An 18,796-nucleotide genomic window follows, 5' to 3' on the forward strand; every position below is an offset into this window, starting at 1 on the left:
TACAACACAATGATTATATGAAAATGTGTTTTAGTATATGATGTGGATTGATGTGCATTTTGATGAAAGGATTTAGGGTGAAATTAATATTTAATTACATTTGTAAGAATTTTCTGCACTTCCATTGAATGCCATGGTTTAGCGTACTCTGGTGTTCCCTTGCTGTTTTACAACCCACTCCCCCTCCACATGAATTCCTTTGGGGCTGTGAACATGCAAATGGACATTAAGTGGAGTCATAGAATGCAGATTGAGATTAGGATGCAGTCTTGGACGTTTGACCTAAGGGGGGGAAACTGTTTCAAAGAGTTACGTGAGGCATACAATTCCAGGTGCAATTACCAGGTAAAATTTAAACAGCACAACATAAAAAAAAATGCACAATGAAGTGGAATAAAGGACACGCCACAAACTAAAAATGCAAATAAAAGTGTTATTTCTTGCAGTGTGACATACATTAATCTCTGTGTTTCTCTAAACAGCTTTCTTCTAAAATTGGATAAACTTTACAATGCCATTTAAGAAAACAAAACAGAACAAGGAGGAGGAAAAAAGTAAAATGTAGCACTTTTATAGAAGTACGTATATACAGAATGTACAACTTCACACAATGGAAAGACACGATCCCCACTTCTGCTTACATGAGTTCACGGTTTTATGCTATAGGATATCAGTAAGCACTTTTAATGAATATCAAACGTGAAACAAAACTCCAAGTATGTGCATACATGAAGCTGAGATTGGCTTAAAAAACAGATTGGAGGCCAGAGACTTTAGCTTATCTAAAATACTGTGAATATGGTAAAAAAAAAAAAGTCCTCAATTTCTCAGGAAGTTTGTATCATTAAGTTAAATTAATAATGAGATATGAATGAGAGAAATTAAGCCTCATCTTGGTATAAACAAGTTAACGAAGGGCTAACAACAGACTTTGTGTCCAGAAACAACCAGTCCTTGGCTAGATTAATTTATGAGGTTTTTTACTGAACATTTACTGCAGTTTCTTTCAAACACTGACAACAAACCAAGACAATCAAGGCAACACAATGGAGGCCAATTACACAGAATGAAATTAAAAATACTTTTAAAAGATTAAAAAAAATCTTCCAAGATGATTTCCCATTAAAAACTATTGCCTTCATCAGTGCTTTAAGGGAAATTCCACTGATATCAAAAAATTTGCATAATTAAATGGCAAAGAGGTAAACAAAGTAATTAAATGGAGTTTGGTGAGAAATTTCATTTTTTACAGCGGTGAATATATTTTAATAGCGGTGACATTTAATGCCTCTAATAATTCCCTCGAAGAAAGTTATTATTAGAGCATTATAACAAATAGTAACGATTACACTGTTTTACCATAGTTTTGAGAGGATTTTGGCCTAAATGTATTTTTTCATTTATTTGTAGGGCAAAATAAATCTAAACATTCCCAAAAAAGTAGGAAAATTCATTCACGGTCAAAAGATACAAGCAGGGTGCTGTGAGGTAAAGCAGCTCCTAAATATTTACCACTTTTTTTACCATAACCAACATACATATAAAACACAGTATACATGTCCATAAGTTCACTGGCGGTTTTGAATAGCAAAATAGTAAATGGGTGTATTTGTGTTGTAGTCATTTCAACATAACATGTTCCTATCGCCAGAACTGTAAAGAATTCAGTTAGCCTGTTAGTTAGTTTCCCTATAGCAAACCAGTTTACACACATTCAAGCCACTATGAATGTGTTTGTTTACATGTTAAATTCAAAATGTTGCAGAAAATTTGAAAAAACTGGAATTCCCCTTAAAATATATGCTTTACCCCACTGGGCTTAATACAGTAGCTGTCGGTCCTAGAGCTGAGGACATTATGGATTGCACATTTTTGTGTTTTTTTTCCTGCTCTAAAACACCCAACTCGGCTCATCAAGGGCTGTATTATTCATTTGCTGAGTTAAACTAGATACAGCACTAGTCAAAAGCCTCAACACACCACAGGTGTGTTTTTTTTTATTATCTGAGAATATTTTGATACATGATGCTAAAATGTCTGGAATTGGTTTCTAAAACACTTTATTTTGAGAGTCACCTGTAGATTGTAGATCCACCAGCCAGCAAATATTATGGTGAAATGCTGCCGATACGTTGTTACAAATGCGATTAGGTTAGGGTTTGATTTGATTTAACAATGTAATACACTAACCTTAAAGTTCAGTCACAGTTAATAGATATTAAGTTACAAAGTTAAATAAAGGCAAATGATCTACACTCTAAAATCTCTGATAGACAATCCTTGGACTTATTTCCTAACAAAAATCTTAAAATTTAAATTTTGCCTCATGAAGATGCATGAGAAAATACCAAAGGTTTCTAAAATATACATAGAATACATTTTACATGTTTATTTTTTTGTTAAATAACTTTACTGTTGTGAATTGTAAAACATGGCAAACAGTAAAAATAAAGAAAATCGGTTCACATGTTATTTGGACAGGTCTATAAAGATTATCTACAGGTGACTAAATTGTTAATAAACTGTGGAGATGCTTAGTTTTTGATGATCAACAATGGGCCTCATTCACCCAGCTTCACTAATTTTCCTCAGAATTTTATGTCAAATTCATGATTTTCAATTCCAAATTGTCTGCAACTTTGCTTTTATAATGATGGATTCAATTGCCCTCATAAATTGAACAAATCCCAAATAAGAAAACATTGGTGAATGTCAGAATTCTATAGTGGTTTTAATTTCTTAAACTCCTCTGGACCACTGGTGGTTCCTGGCTTTTTCCCCCCGCTGTTACAACTTTGAAACAAATCAGCCAGCTTGCATTGCTTTGCATTAAGTTACCGATCAGCAATCCTTGACGTGCAAGTAATGTCAAGAAGCATAAGGGGTTAAAAAGAACTAGATGAATGAAGGCCCAGTGTTAGAAACCAGGTTAGGTAAATGATTACATTCAGGTTTTGAGTAAGAGTTAACATTGAGAGCAGGGTTAGAGTGACTAGAACCCATTCCATTCAACTAAAAGTTTAGTTGAAAGATATTTAGAAGAAAAAAAAGGTAGCATCTACAAAACAGTCTTAGTGGACTCTCAACCATAAAGTGTTACTAAAACCCCTTTTATGAGTAGGTGTAACCAAAATTTGGACTGAAACGGTACTTTAGAGCATGTAAAAACACAACACTGAATTGCATACGAGCACCAGGAATTAAGAGTGAAACCACTGGCTGTAGAAACTTGCCTTGTGAAGGTGAACACAGAAAACTTCATTAGCTTCGGTAAATTCTCAGCAGAACTCAGGGATGACATGGTCCCACGAAAACGAAACACTAATTTATACACCCGCCCCCACCACTAATGAGCATAAAAATTTGTATAGAAATTTATCACAATCAGTCCAACAGCGAGACTCCACTGGACAAATAATATTGTTAGCATAGAAAAAGAAACTAAAACGAAAAACAAGTTGATAGAGAAATAGTTATAGTCTTTTGAATCAAGTCTATATCGTTCGCTTCGGTTCGTAGACATGTTTTGAGCTGCATTGTTGAGTTTGAGTGAAATTTGCGGCTTGTTCCACCCACCAAAAAAACAAAAGACACTCCAGTCTCAAAGAATTTCAGTGACCAGGATAAGAGGTATTCAGTTTAGAGGGCTGCATGAAGCTGTCTGTTAATATGAACATTCCATATAGAGGCATGTTTGCATCCATGTCATAGTTCTTTGATGATCTGTGTGTGTTTGCATGTGTGTGTGTGTGTGTGTGTGTGTGCGCGCGCGTGTGTGTGTGTGTGTGTGGGGGGGGGTTAACGGATACACTGATACATGGCTACTCTTAATGTACACGGATGCATAAGTGTGTGTGCAGTCAGTTATCCACTTATCCAACCCAACATTCTAAAAGTGAGAGTAAGAGTCAAAGTGTATGTATATATGTATGTATATATTTATGTGTATATGTATATGTATGTGTGTGTGATTAGAGTCTCCCCCGCCGTAGTTAACAGACGGCTGCTCCGTTGCCCTCCCTCCGTCCCTGTTTCTTGAGTAGCTGAATGCGGTTGTGGCAGTAGAATTTAATGGCCCTCCAGTCTCGCTGGTTGGCGACCAGCAGGGGGCAATGCTGCAGGCATCGCTCACAATCTGCCTTCGCAGGCACACGCAGCTCCATGATGTTGCGCTTTAGGTGCGTCTCCACAGCAACTCGTTCGGCCTCGGACCACGGCCTCTTCAGTACCCCGCGTTTGCCTGCAAGGTGTATTTCACAACAAATTCAGGAAAAAAGGATGAATTGGCGACAGATCTAACCTACAATTAAAGCCACGCCTTCCCCCCAATATGTAACTGATCAGCCAAGACATGCTTGGTGTCTTAATAAAAGTCTTTATTTTTTTAGTATTTTATAGTATAGGTGAATGCACATATATAAAATTATAGAATTGGTTTGATTTTTACAGTGAAATCAACTGTTACCTGATTTGATCTGTGAGGCCCTCCTCTTATGGCCCCCAGAGGCAGAGGGTGTAATAGGTGAGACTTGAGGGCTGAAGCTCTTTTTGGCTCGCGGCCCACGGCCATTCACTCCTGCTTTCTTCCCCACATCTATTTTTACTTTACTTTTCTCTACTTCTCCCTCAGATTCTTCTGAGAATGAGTCCCCAGAGTTCCCCGACATTACTGAGAGACAGACAGACAGACAGAGTGAGTGAGAGAGAGAGAGAGAGAGAGAAAAACATTAACTTACATGTGAATATTAGAGGTGTAAATGTTACGTATATTTGTAGCAAACCGTGACTGTATGGTGCACAAAGTCATGCTATTTGGGTAAATATAGTAATTTCACAAGCACTCATGCAACCTGAAACCTTAATCTGTGAGCCATTGGATCTGCATTGTATTGTTGGAACTGTAGTGGATTTATATTTAAATATAGTCTTATTTGAACCATGTGGTCCAAGCCATGGGGCATTGCTTACTGTTGCACCCCATTATATTAGATATTTAGCTTGTAGGGGCAATGGTTTGTTCATATGCCTTGTTAACAAAGGCCAGGTGATGCACATTTCAATGCTTAATAAATACTTAGTCGCCTCAAATTCTGCAGCCATGGTGGCCTCTAAGCAGCTGTTTCAAATCTTACAGGACTAGAAGCCTTTGGAAAGAGAAAATAAGTAAAAAACTCAAAACAAGAAGTGAAAAACTCTTAGCAAGTTACAAGCTGTGATACTAGGTATTAACCATGCAGGGTGCCCAAATCAGCTTTGGACCCATTTTTTTATTCTGAAACAGTAAAAATAAATAAATAAATAAATAAATTAAATAAAATTCTGCTTTAAATATTGAAGAAATATTAACCAGTTGCTTGTCGCATGCCACTGTAACAAATTAGTCTGCCAGTTGCGATTAGGAACAGTCAACTCAATGTCCAAGCTTTATTGTTTTTTGACTGTTTAAACTGTGTGCTAACACTGAGCAACCATAGGCTCCTCTAAGCAACTGTTTAAAGATCAGGGCTTTCCATGATGCAGAATGTTAAGAGATTGCAGTTCATGAGAACTATGGGGATAAAGTGGAGAGCCTGAAGCAAATCAAAATTTAGATTTTTTTTCCCCATGTTATAATTGTTCATTAGGATTTTCTTAATTTAATGAGCCTTATTTACCAATTGTTCTTCAAAAAAATTCTTTAAAAACCCACTTAGGCAGTTTTTTAAGAAAAAACATTTGGGATTTGTTCAATTTATGTGGGCAAAGATATCCATCATTGTAAGAGTAGAGCTGTAAACAATTCTGCGGTTAAAATACGTTTTTATTTTTGATTAGCTACAAATAGTGTAACATTTTTGTCTGTTAGCTTAACTATTTCCAGCACCGTCCTGGGAGACAGTTTTGCTAGTCGCCATTCAATACCTAGTTTATCTAATTAGATCTTTATTAAAGTAAATCAGATTAACTGCCTGTGGAACTGAACGAATCCATACAGTTTCTAGAGTTCACAGAGAAGTGGGGTTTGTTAGACCTGTGATCTATGTTTTTCTCCAATACGTTACATTCAGGAAAAAAAGTTCCACATTTAAACTTCCCAAAACATACATAACCTTTTTTGCTCAACTCACCATCCAGCTCGAGGCAGATGTGTTGGAGGCTCATGCCTCTGAACAGCACGCCATCTCTCTCTCCATACAGCACCACCCGTCCTACTCTACCCATCAGTGCTGGGTCCTGACCTATCCGCGTGCAGCTCTGGGTCACGTGGTACTCCCTCTGGAGGAATTCCTCTAGACGTTTGGCGGCAGCACCCTGGGGCTTTTCCCCTTCCTCCAGCAGGAGGAGCTGTGTGAGGATGGCCACTTGCCGGCGGGCACGAGGTGCTGTCAGAGCCGCTGGGTTCTTCGCTCCGCTGGAGCGCGCCAAGCCCCGCAAAAGGTCTGTGCCACGCAAGGGGGTGGCGGGGGAATGGAATGGGCGAGAAAAAACGTATGGGCTTTGGGGGTCCACTCCTACGTCTGCAGAAGTTTTCAGGAGAAGGTCCAGACAGGCTTCGGAATGTGGCGGGAGAATCAGCGGTTGGATGCGCCCTCGCTTACCCAAAACACCCACACGGGGCCGGTGGCACAGCACGTGCCGCTCAAAAGGGGAAAGAGTGGACTCTAGTGGCGAAAGCGAGGAATTAGAAGAGTTACCAGCGCTGGAGGATGAAGACGAGGATGAAGAGGTTGGTGTAACACGGTTGCGGTAGTCTTGCACGGTCAGTTTAGCCACTTCACACTCACGGTGGCGGTTGTACAGTATTAGCAGCGCCAGGCTTGAGTGGCACAGCAGTCGCCATGCCTCGGCTGAGCCGCTGGAGCGTGAGAGAGAGAGGAAGGAGGAGTGCTGCTGCCGCCGCAGGTACAGAACCAGCGTGGAGAGAGAGGAGAGCAGGGGGGGCATATGGGAGCGGTGAGAGCTGGGGGAGAGAAGGAAAGAGAGGAAAGGATGGAGAGTGAGGGATGTTTAATAAAAGGTATTGCGCTAGCATTTACTAAAAGAATAGTACTTCCCAAAAAACAGCAACATCTAGAAACCGGACTTTTGTCTTTTTACCATTTTAGTCCATGTTGCATAAAAACAGTGTTTGATACAGTGCCATTAACTACACCTGCAAGTCGGAATGTCTTAACACACACAGTCATGAACAAAATAAATAAATCAATAAATTAGCTTCTCTCCAATCAGATTTGAAGAGTCATGAGCAGTGAGAAAGGCAACAAGTCGTGAAACCAACTGTAGTAGAGTCCTGTAAACATAATATCTATCTATCTATCTATCTATCTATCTATCTATCTATCTATCGAGAGAGAGAGAGAGAGAGACCCTAAAAGCAGAGTGCCTGGGCCCAAGCCTACTGCCACTTTTGATGCAATCTGTAAACTTATCTCACATAGCATTTACGGCACAGAAATTGTCAATTTCAGACAAAAAGAAAGCTAATTGTTTTGGTTGCTACCAAAAACCCGCTCAGAATTCTCTCCATTAAAATAACACCCCAAAATGTAGTCGATCAGTCAAGTCATATTTCACGTCTGAATTAAGCTTCTTTAACTCACAACGAGAGATTCTAGGCTAATAAATGCTGGGCTAATTTTAATAACTGTCCAAATGCACAAACAGCTTGCATAGTCCCTGAACAGAAGTACTGCCAATAGAATAAGACCTTCTGGAGCAGATACACATGAAACTATTGGAACCATGCCTAAAGCCAGATGTTGGTTAAAGGAGTATAAAGCCCCCCAGCATTAAAACGGTGTTCTCTGGAATTATGGTACTCCATCCAATACATCCAATACTCCATCCAATACTGGGGTTGTGATCATGCAAAAGCTTGACCTCACGAACACTCTTGTCCTCACAACAATGCTCCAACATCTAGTCTAGTCTTCTCTGGAGAGTAGAGTACAGGTACTCCAACATAGGCAGGGCAAAGTCTTTTTTAATACCCTTGATTTGGGGAGAATCAATGAATGAGCAGACCTCCCAATACTTTTGTCTATATAGTGTACATGGCATAATGTGAATTTATTTGCTTCAAAAATGTGTCGAAAAACCTACATACATGGTATCTGTTGGTTTCAAACTAAGAAAGCAAATATCAGATCCCAAACATGTACTGGCTCATTGACTGCATCTGGGCTAAGTGAGAGTTTTCAACAAATTATTCATTACCATTAACAGTAACAAGGTAAACGTATAGCCAAATACCTGTCTGTCTCGCCATTCTTCTCTTCTCCGCTGTCATTGTCTCTTAATTCATTCATCTCAGACTCCTCGTCATCTTCCTCCTCTTCCTCCATGTCTTCGTCCTCCTCGCCTCGTCCTGGAGTAGGTGGCGCCTCCTCTTTTGCCTTCTCCATCTCCTCCTGTTTTCTCTGCTGCTCTTCCTTCTCCTTCTTGGGGCGACGCCCCCTCCTGGAAGGCGGAGTGACGCTAGGTGTTACAGGTGAGGTTTTTACTGTCGCTGTGGTAACAGGTGCCGCAGTCTTCTTGGGCGGGGTGGAAACGGTGGTGGGTGCTTTTTTGGAGGTGTTCGTGGCAGTGGACGAGGAAGTGGGAGACAGGGAAAGAGAAAAGGACATGGCTCCGGAATTGGAGGCGGACTGCGAGTCCCGTTCACGAGAAAACAGCGATGGACCGGCAGCAGTGGAAGAGGAGGAGGAAGACGAAGGCTGCAAGGGTGAGGCGAAGGCGTGTGAACTCGAGCTTGTGGTGTGTGTGTTGGTGGCTGTTTGCGTAGAGCGCAGATGTGCGAGTTCCATAGCGGCCCGGATTTCCGGCTGCTGGTCATGGTGCTTTTCTAGATGTCTGGCTAAGGAGCGGAAGTTTCGCCCGCAGTACGGACAGTGCTGCCGCCTGCTAACTGTGCCGCTAGTCCCGCGACCAATGTTTATGTTTATGTTGTTGTTTATGTTCGTGGTGGGAGGAGCAAGAGGCGTCTGGAAAGGAGATGACGAGGAAGGGGCGGGGCGAGCAAAAGAAAGGGGGCGGGGCTGAGCCCTTTGGGCTTTTTTCTTGGAGCTGGGGGCTGTTTTCCGCTTCTTTCGCCGCCGCATCATGCGCCCTCTCAGGTCCTCCAGCTCTTCTTCGTCATCATCGTCATCGTCGTCTTCCTCCTCCTCATCTTCCTCGCGGTCTGAATCGCTGGCCTCGGAGTGAGAGAGCGGAGAGGAGGAGGGAGAGAGAGACCATGAAGGAGTGAGGTAGTCAGATACGGTGAGAGAGAGGGGGAGGGGGCCTGCCTCCTCCTCCTGTAGAAAGACAGAGAGAAAATGTAATTCACAATAATGTAACAATAATTCATTTAATTAAATTATATTTAAATAATAATAAAAAGTGAACTGATTTATGTAGCCAAACATTATGGGTTCTAAATAGTATGATGACCGCATTACACTACAACTACAAATTGCATTTGTTATTAAGATTATAAATACTAAATTATAATAAAAGTAAACGTCAGCTCCTCCTTATATCAGTTGATATTTATTTCATAATAAACGGACCAACAGAAATGATCCAAATTTACTTAACAATTAAAATCATTGTACACTGCCTTTCATTAAACTAATGGATATGGTAATGGTCACTGTTATTTTTCTTTTACAATGACCATATTTGAGATGTGCCAAGAGGGATGATATGCAAGTATGAAACAGGGGCAAGCAATTCTTACTGGCATTTGTCCCATTTTAAATTATTTAGAAATGACACTGACCATATGAAGCCAACTGGCCTGACACCAGGCCTAACAATAGAATAAAGCACTTGAAATCTGCCATAAGAGGGCACAAGCTGACCATGGTGAAATCACTTTCAGCAGCATTATGTGAGAAATGCCATTCCTTGCTCCTGGGCTCCCTTTACAGTCAGGAAGTTTAATTTGCATTTTAAGCCACCACTTAAGCACATGCTTTACACACACATTTTTGGGCAAGCTGAGAGATACAGAACTGTCACCGAAAGTAAATGAGTCATGTGGAATGAGGTGGTATACTAACATTACAGGATTTTACACAAATACAACTCAGGTTATGCGGCGTTACACAGTTCTCACAAAGTTACATAGTGTAGTTAACAGTGCGCCAAGAACAGAATGGCAATGCTATTCTCCTGGCGCATCAACATGATTTTAAAGCTGTTGTTGTGAGGGAAAAATGCATGTGCACCTCTGGCAAATGTTTCATTTTACCTTCTTAATGTTGTTGTCTGGATTGAAGCCGCATTCAAATCCACGTGGCGACACAGAGCGATGAAAACCCTGAATTAACCACAACAAAAACCATGAGACTTTAAAACAGGAACAAGGTTTGTCTTATTTACAACCTAATTTAGTTACTATTAGTTACCATGGCATTTTCTCCCCAGTCGGTCAGGCTGTAGTCGACTGTTATTTCCTCTCCTTTGGCAATGTCTCGAATCGCTATGACGACCAGCCGCACCTGGCTTCCACAATGCACCTCTCTGATCCTGCAGTTAGGTGGGGGGTGGAAAAGCACAGGGCCTCGGACCCCACTGGCGCCCTCCTCACCCAGCTCTGATACACTGCAACACACAAGCAGAGCCAAAGATAATCAGCACAGCAATCATAAATAATCACATTCCTTTAAACAGAGCAGTGAAGCTGGATGCCAGAAATTCCACAAAGACAACTGCACGAAGTGTGTGTTATTTGATTGTTCTGAAGTCTTCACTACTATGTTAAAACATTACTTAACGTTTTTGTGGTCATCACATTTATTAAAACTTCATTCTGGATATTAATTTTACTGGAACTTCATCCTGTTTGTTTATTTTGGTGAATCATCATTCTGAACATTAATTTTATCAGAATTTCATGCTGGATATTTATATTCTCAAAATGTCAATCTGGATATTATTTTATTAAAACTTGTATCTGGGCATTAATTTATTTGAATTTTATTTTGGATGCTTTAATTGAACTTTACTCTGGACATTTATTTGATCAGAACATCATTCTGGATGTTTCTTTTACAACTTCATTCTAGTACAAGAATATTATAAACATATACACTTATCTGCAGTGTTGTGTTAAAATAAAATTAGTTTTGAGCACAATTTGACATGCTTCCACAGCTTATGTATTTGATCTGTGTCAAAAGTTATTGTGATATCAGTTTTTGCAATGCTAATGTTACATAAGTAACATGCAAGAAATAAAACTCTAATAAGCCTGTAATTAAGTATAGTGCTATGTACTGTGTGTTGTAAGCATCCTCACCCACCACAGTTCAAATAAGTTTCATTGGACACTTTGTTAGATCAGAGAATTGATGAAGTCAAGGCTAAACTTAGTAATGCATGTGACGCTCCTGATTTACTAATGTATTTAATATATTTTAAGGCATATTGAAGATTCTATAGCTGGAGTGTGTGTATGTTGACAATAAATGCATACCAAAGCTGGGTGGGGTCAGTGAGGTAGTAGGGGCTGCCGGGTGGGGGGAGCCGGTCCTCCGCTCCATCTGGATACTGTCCATCACCTGACAGGTGTTCAAATAAATTAACAAATACAGTTTATGTTTATTTAAGTTTTAAATACTTACAGAAACTGCACTCTACAAAAGAGACCCCAAACACAAAATAACTGTACATCAATACAATTGAGCAGAAAATATTGTAAGATGAGCGTTCTGCCACGCCATAAAAAAAAAAATAATAAAAAAAATAAAAATAGCGTAACGCTTGTCTTACAATATTTTCTGCTCAATTGTATTGATGTACAGTTATTTTGTGTTTGGGGTCTCTTTTGTAGAGTGCAGTTTCTGTAAGTATTTAAAACTTACAGAAACTTCTGTAAGTATTTAAAACTTCATAAACAAGACTAATAAGTCTTTTTTTTTTCCTTGCGTTTTTGGCCGACCAGTCTCTTTAACCTATTCCATTCTCAAGTTTAGTAAGCAGTTCAGGCACTCAGTCTGTATAACTATAGAACTTGCAATGTTTCATAGCAGATACTAAATAATTAAAGAAAAGGGTTACAGAAAAGTTGATAGTAGATGCAGAATAATTCAAAATGGTTGTTCACAGTAGTAAACAAGTAGTTCACACTTGTAGCTGAATAATTTAAAGTTGTCATTTAATAATGTATACTTTTAACTACAAATTTACAGTACATACTGATTACTGCATACTGATTAATGCTGAATTCATAGTAGTTGCAAAGGATTCCCTTGTAGATACTGAATAAATCATAGTAGATACTGAATCATTTAGAGTAGTCACAAAATAAATGATACTGGTTTCAGAATAATTTCAAAATGCTCGCTGAATAATTGACAGTAGTTACTGAATACATCATACTAGTTACTGTATTGTTTACAGTACATACTCATTACTACATAACTCATGATGAATAATAAAAAATGAATATTTCATACCGGTTTATAGTAGACAATGAAAAATTGTTATTGAATATCTCAGCATTGATTAAATAACTCACAGCAGACACTGTACAATTCATCCTGGATACAGTTTTGTTCATTACAGCTACTGAATAATTTATAGCAGTAACGAAGCAACTCACAGCAGATGCGGCATAATTCATAATAGAACATAATAAAGAACATTGAGATTATTAACTGAACAACATATCTGGGGTTGGAAAGGACTGATAAATAAAACACAGGTTTCCTGGACAGGGACGAAGTCTATTTCTGGAATACACAACATTCTGAATGAAGCTTTCTCCACTGAAAGGAACTCTAGGTCTAGGCTTAATCCCTGTCAAGGAAACACCCGCTGACTTCACTTAAACCTTAAAATGGTTCAATTCAGGCAGCAGAAGATAAACAACATTAAAGGAAGAGGCAGTCTGTGTGGAAGTTTTTTTTATCACTGATAGATGGAGGATGTTATGTCAGGATATGGTTTGAAGGTAAAACCGATCTTCTGAACCACAAACACGTTTTAAACACTTTTTTTGAGGCAAGGTGCCCCGTCAGCCTTTGTAATTCAAAGCAGCACAACATCAAGAAGATGAAAGATCCAGTGCTGCAACTCAGTGCAACTGTCACTCTGATTAAATTATGACACTGTAAATAAAAAAAGGATGCAAACAGCAACAGATTGCAACAAGCCCACAATCTGCTGTCGCTATTTACATCCGAGTCAAACATTAAAACCAATTCCCTCTTGTTTAAATAGTCAGTGTGTGTGTGTGTGTGTGTGTGTGTGTGTGTGTGTGTGTGTGTGTGTGAGAGAGAGAGAGTGTGTGTGTGTGTGTGTGTGTGTGTGTGTGTGTGTGTGTGTGTGTACCTGGGCTGTAGCTGTGTTCAGACAGACTTTCCTCTTCATCTTCAGTCACATATGCACGGTCACACACCTTCACCGGAGTACCCTTCCTTTTTCTCCCGCACACACGTCTGCAAGACAACCTACAGCAATGTTACCATCACATACAGCGAAGTTACCACTCATCCGGCACCAAAACAGATCAGCTATGGTGAAAATTCATTCTGAAAAACAAAGCTTCATCACTTCAATAGGCCCTAAAATAGAACCCTGTGGGATTTCACAGAATGTAGGTTTTAATGGGTCAAATACACCAGTTTGTTGGCTCAGCTCTCCTATGATGGACATCCCTCCATCTGTATCTCACTCACTTTCTCTCCACACCTATAGGATAAATAAACCAGAACTGTTGTGGATCATCTCTATCTCATCTCTCCAGAGCTACAGCTCTGCTGGAACATCTCCAGGCCAAGCTTCACCACAATATGAATCATTTGATAAAACCCAACACTCATGGAGCACCAGGACAGATTTTCACAGTGCTGCTGGTGATGGTCAGAACCAGAGGTGATTTTAGCATGACCAACATTACATATAAAACTCAGAAGATAGACATAGGTTCACTGGTGGTTTTTCTATTAAATAATATTTGTATATTTGTGTTGTAATCATGGCAAGACCTGGTTCGCATCCCTGCCACTCTGAAGAAACTCAAGAAAGTTGATCTACTACAGGTGATTTCACACCACACAGTCTTAACCAATAAATTATGCAGATTTTGAAATATTGGTGAAATTCTCCTTCAACTAAGGACACTGCAAACAAAAGGGTTAATAAACACAAAACTCAAAATCATGTTAAATGAACTAAAGCTGTCCTGTGTGTTTGTTAAGCTCATGAAGGTTAATAAAACATCATCACTACCTCCTTTATCATCATTATCATCATCATCATCACTAACTGATGAAAGCTGATGGTATATAAGGAACATCTAATACAAAGGAAGCTTGCATCTTCATCCTGTGCTGTGGATCACAAGCCTGCTATGAATGGCATATGCCTCTCTCTCCCTCTCCACACCTACAAGCCCTGCATGAACATCTCCAGGCCAGCTTTAGCCTAGCTAACCCACTATCAGCCCATTCAATTCAGTGCTTTCTTCTCCACGCCTCCCTCCACGTTTATTCCTGATGACACCTGGAGGGCCCAGTTCACGGTGTGATTCAAAAGCACGAGCTGTTATATTATTATAACCCCATCTAGCTCGAGCTCCTCATCATGTTGCATGCAAGCAGGACAACAAGACAGAAACTAAAGCAGGGAGACCCTGCAGCTGCAGCTAGCCGCTCTGCTGCTCAGCCCCGCTCAGTGAGCAGCGTAAACAGAGCAGCCGGACGGGCCTCGGGCCTCCATGCTCCGTTCCTGGCCCCGGTTTGGCACAGACAGCTCGGTACTGACCCCCTGGACGGCGCAGGCTTGCTGCCGTCTCCATCGCTGTCGAGGGTCGGTGGCTCTCGGTAGTCGAAAGGCGACCGCACGTTCTCCGCCATTACGGCTCTGCTACGAACTAGCGATGCCCGACTCATGAAGGAATCGTTCATTTGAGCCGACTCTTTTGAGTCGCTTCTTCTCAACAAGCAGCTCGAATCGATTCCCAAGTCCAGACTGAATTCATTTAGCATTTGCGTGTGTACACGTTTAATGAAATCATTCGGATATAATAATATTATCTCTCAGAAATGAACACTTTTGTAATGTCACAAAATTATTTCTCTTTATAATTGGACGAAAATAGTTTTAAACTAAATTAACTGAGGCAATTTTTAAATAACAAATATATTATTAATAAATAAAAATAAAATAAATAATAATAATAATAATACCGTTATTGTATTCATGTTTGCTGTGCATTTGACAATAAAACTCGGATCTTGAATATTAAGTGCAACCTCTAAATTAGATTACTTTTTCCATACGTATAAAACAGCGTGTTTCTTCCTTGCTTTTGTCTTTAACATCAAATTATTGTGTTCTTTTGTGTATGAGAAAGTTATAATATCATTAAAAGCCTGTATTTATTGCTCTGATCACCTCAAAGAAAATGAGTCGGACGACTGATTCAACCATGTAGTTCGAATGAATCGGTTCGCTTAAGTGAATTCAATTTCACACCGCTCCTCAAGGGGACCCCGAAGCGCGTGCGCATGGTGAGAGACCTACTGCGCAGGCGCAGGTTTTGAGGTCGCTAAAATGGGGGTAAAAGCAAAAAATAATTAAATAAGAAAAGATATAGATAAAAATAGAGAGAAGACTGTACAGAGTTCTTCCGAATTCCTCGACTACTGAAACACAACACAGTATCAGCAAGTTACTCATCACTCATTATTATAAAGTAGAAGTCAATAATATGGAACCAATATTTATTATATTTATGGGATCAACATTGTATGTATTTGTATGAAATGCAATGAAAGGAATTAATTAGTAAAAACAGAGTCATTAAGAAATAAATACATCAGTTTTCTACGACATTTTGCAGGAAACCGATTAGATTTTCACAGCACCTATTTATATACTTAGGTGTTAGCACCTATTCTGGTACCAATACACATGTTTATTAAGTGTACTTACAAAAGAAGAAATAAATACATGAAACATTTTGCTACAATGCATTGTAAGCACACATGTAATATATATATATATATATATATATATAATATATAATAATGTATATTAATGTTTAAATACCATGAAGTAAAAAGAAAATCACCTCAGGGGAAAATCCACTGATTTGTACAAATATCTGGACAATTCAGTGGTTGAAATGCAAACCAGTCCTTTAGAGTGTTTTGGTGTAAAATGCTTCACTGTAGACAAATTCATATTTTCATATTTTACAGTGGTGGTGACAGGAACCAGGAGTCGCCATCACTAAACAAATACACGTCCGAAGACCCCATCCAAATTATGTTGGAAATTTTAAAAGGGATATAAATAAGTGAACACATTATCTACAAGAAAAACATGAATATAACATCATTCTGTATTTTAGACACAACACCTATTTATTTAGTGGATTTAAAATATATATAAAAAAAGAAATATAATGTATTAAACATGTAATAACCTTTGAACATGCCTAATCTTATTATTTTCACCATTGTTCAATTCAGTAAATAAACAGTAATTGTGTATTTTAATACACAATGTCTAATTATTTACAATTAGAACCTTCTACTAGGGGTGCAAAGCTATTTCTTAGGACTGTAGACATTTTATTTACTCTCTAAACCGCCAGTGAATCTACACAAGCCTTCCGAATTTTATATATATAATGTTAACAAAATCTAAAAAATGATATATCTCCACATTTTCTTGGGGACAATTTGCTTAAAAACATCATGCATATATCCTTTCATCATGAACAGTGTTAAATAATACTGTACATTTTACCTCAAATCAATGGTAAAATAACAACTTGGGCATCAGACAGCGTTTTTATGAACATTTGGCGCAATAACTTTTTGTGATGTAGCTTTTTGAAGCATTAAATTCTTCAGATCCTTCTGATTCCATTCATCACCACTGTAAACAATCCCGACTTTAGTTTCCCTAGAATTGTCCAGTATTTTACACCAAATAAAAAAAGTCAGAATTAAAAATTGTTTTTACATCTCAACCATTTTGTTATGCAGTAACTTATGAAAAATCATAGGAATTCCCCTTTAATGTTCAAATGGCTTAACTATTCAGTAACATTGTATGTCTTATAGTCACAGTAATTGGCAAATGCTACAGAAGCTGTTAGTTCAGCGCAGCCTGTTAACAGCTATAAGCCTTAAAGCTTTAGTGTTTAATGGCAAGACTCCAGTGTAGTGCACTAAGTAGGTAGTTTGGAGCCATTTAAGATTTAGCCACAGCCCAAAGGTCAGATCTGCAGGTTTTCAATAAAATGAAATGTTCTTTTTTATTCCTCATCATTTATTCATCGGTGGTCATTAACATATCATACTCTCATAAATAAAGATACAAAAAATGAAAGAAAAACATTCTGAAAGTAACAGTCTCGCCTACATTCTGAAGTCCTCACATTTCTCCAACAAAGCGCAGTTAGTGTCTCTGAAACAAATGTGTGCATGCATAGTAAGCAAAACCACTTTTTGGCAACAGACATGCAACGTTTTGCTACGATACGCCGAACGACACCGTGCAACAATTACGATTAGATTTTCACAGCATCTATTTTCATATATAGTTGTTAGTACCTATTTCTGGTACCACATAAATCACATGTTCATTGAAAAGATTTTAGTACAGACCAAGACATAAAGAAATAAATAAATAAGTAAAGAAAGAAACTTCATTTTTACCGGTCACAATTTTGTTTCCATGGCATTAATGCTACAATAGCAATACTATTCACTAGATCTGTTATAGTCACAGTAATAGGAAAACGCTAAAGCTGTTAGTGCAATGCGGAGTGTTAGCAGCTATAACCTTCTAAACCTTAAGTGTTTAATGGCTAGGCTCCTTTAGTCTTACTTAGGGAGGGCCTTGGAGTTTGACTGGTATGTTGATATTTGTAAGCGTACAGTACTGTGCAAAAGTCTTAGGCACTCAAGAAACTCCTTTACTCCTCCGTCTCTACAGTCCACATATGGATGCTAAGCATTAGTATGTCACAAAACCCACCGAATTTACAATCTACAGCAGTTTAGCCCCACCTATTCACACTGAAGTTTGCAAGGGATGTTTCAGCCTGGACTTCCTTTTAAATAAGGCACAATAAATAGCACCCAATTAAAACTGAGCATGGATTTTTAAAGGCACAGTAACAAAAAACGATTGTTTAAATCTAAGGGGTAAGCAGAGGCTAGAAAACGGTTGTGTAAAAATTAATAACAAAAAAACATAACAAATGTTATAAGTACGTAAAATAAAGGAAAATGTAGGAAGGATCACATTCCAGTTCTTCGCTCACATAACTCAAATTAGTCATAATTAACATCAGCGTTATGGGCCCTACAATAGAACCCTGTTGGACCCCACAAAATGAGCTAAACTAAAGTGTTCCAAATAAACTCATAACAGTTTCTACATTAGGATTAATAAAGAAAATAAACCAACGGTTTGGTGGGTTAAACTAGCACACCTATGAAATCAGAATGCTTTTTATATATAAATATACATATGCTTACTGTCAAGGTAAACAGCTTTACTAAGACCTTTGCACAGTTCTGTATTTGAAATATATTACTATAGACAGTCGTATGCAAATGTTTGGGCAAATCTGCATAAATGACATGTATTGTTAATGTTGTAAGTGCATATAAGTTCTACAGAGAACACATTTCTGCACATTTATCTACACAATTAGTTTATTTACTGAATTTAATATAACATGGTACCTTTTCAATTTTCTCTCAATACATTATATTCAGTAAATAAATCTTTTGCTTTAAAATGTGCAAAAATGACATATTTAGGGTTGTTACATGTACAGGATTTTCACAAAAAC

At 38.5% G+C, this 18,796-nt stretch overlaps 1 protein-coding gene across 2 annotated transcripts; it reads right to left on the bottom strand.

Moving 5' to 3' along the window:
* Nucleotides 1–413: 413 nt before the first annotated feature.
* Nucleotides 414–14,857, bottom strand: LOC140546951 (uncharacterized). Of its 2 annotated transcripts, none has more exons than XM_072670429.1 (9): nucleotides 14,737–14,857; nucleotides 13,303–13,409; nucleotides 11,444–11,528; nucleotides 10,374–10,569; nucleotides 10,217–10,285; nucleotides 8,233–9,275; nucleotides 6,108–6,940; nucleotides 4,466–4,669; nucleotides 414–4,240 (listed from the first exon to the last, which is right to left on the bottom strand). In XM_072670429.1, the coding sequence occupies exons 1-9, from the start codon at nucleotides 14,826–14,828 to the stop codon at nucleotides 3,993–3,995; spliced, it is 2,877 nt and encodes a 958-aa protein (XP_072526530.1). In that variant the 5' UTR covers nucleotides 14,829–14,857; the 3' UTR covers nucleotides 414–3,992. The 2 variants fall into 2 exon arrangements, with proteins under 2 accessions (XP_072526530.1, XP_072526529.1); XM_072670428.1 differs by having other exon boundaries at nucleotides 13,303–13,421.
* Between the last annotated feature and the right edge of the window lie 3,939 nt (nucleotides 14,858–18,796).

This window comes from Salminus brasiliensis, chromosome 24, assembly GCF_030463535.1.
Source record: "Salminus brasiliensis chromosome 24, fSalBra1.hap2, whole genome shotgun sequence".
NCBI classification, from domain to species: Eukaryota; Metazoa; Chordata; class Actinopteri; order Characiformes; family Bryconidae; genus Salminus; species Salminus brasiliensis.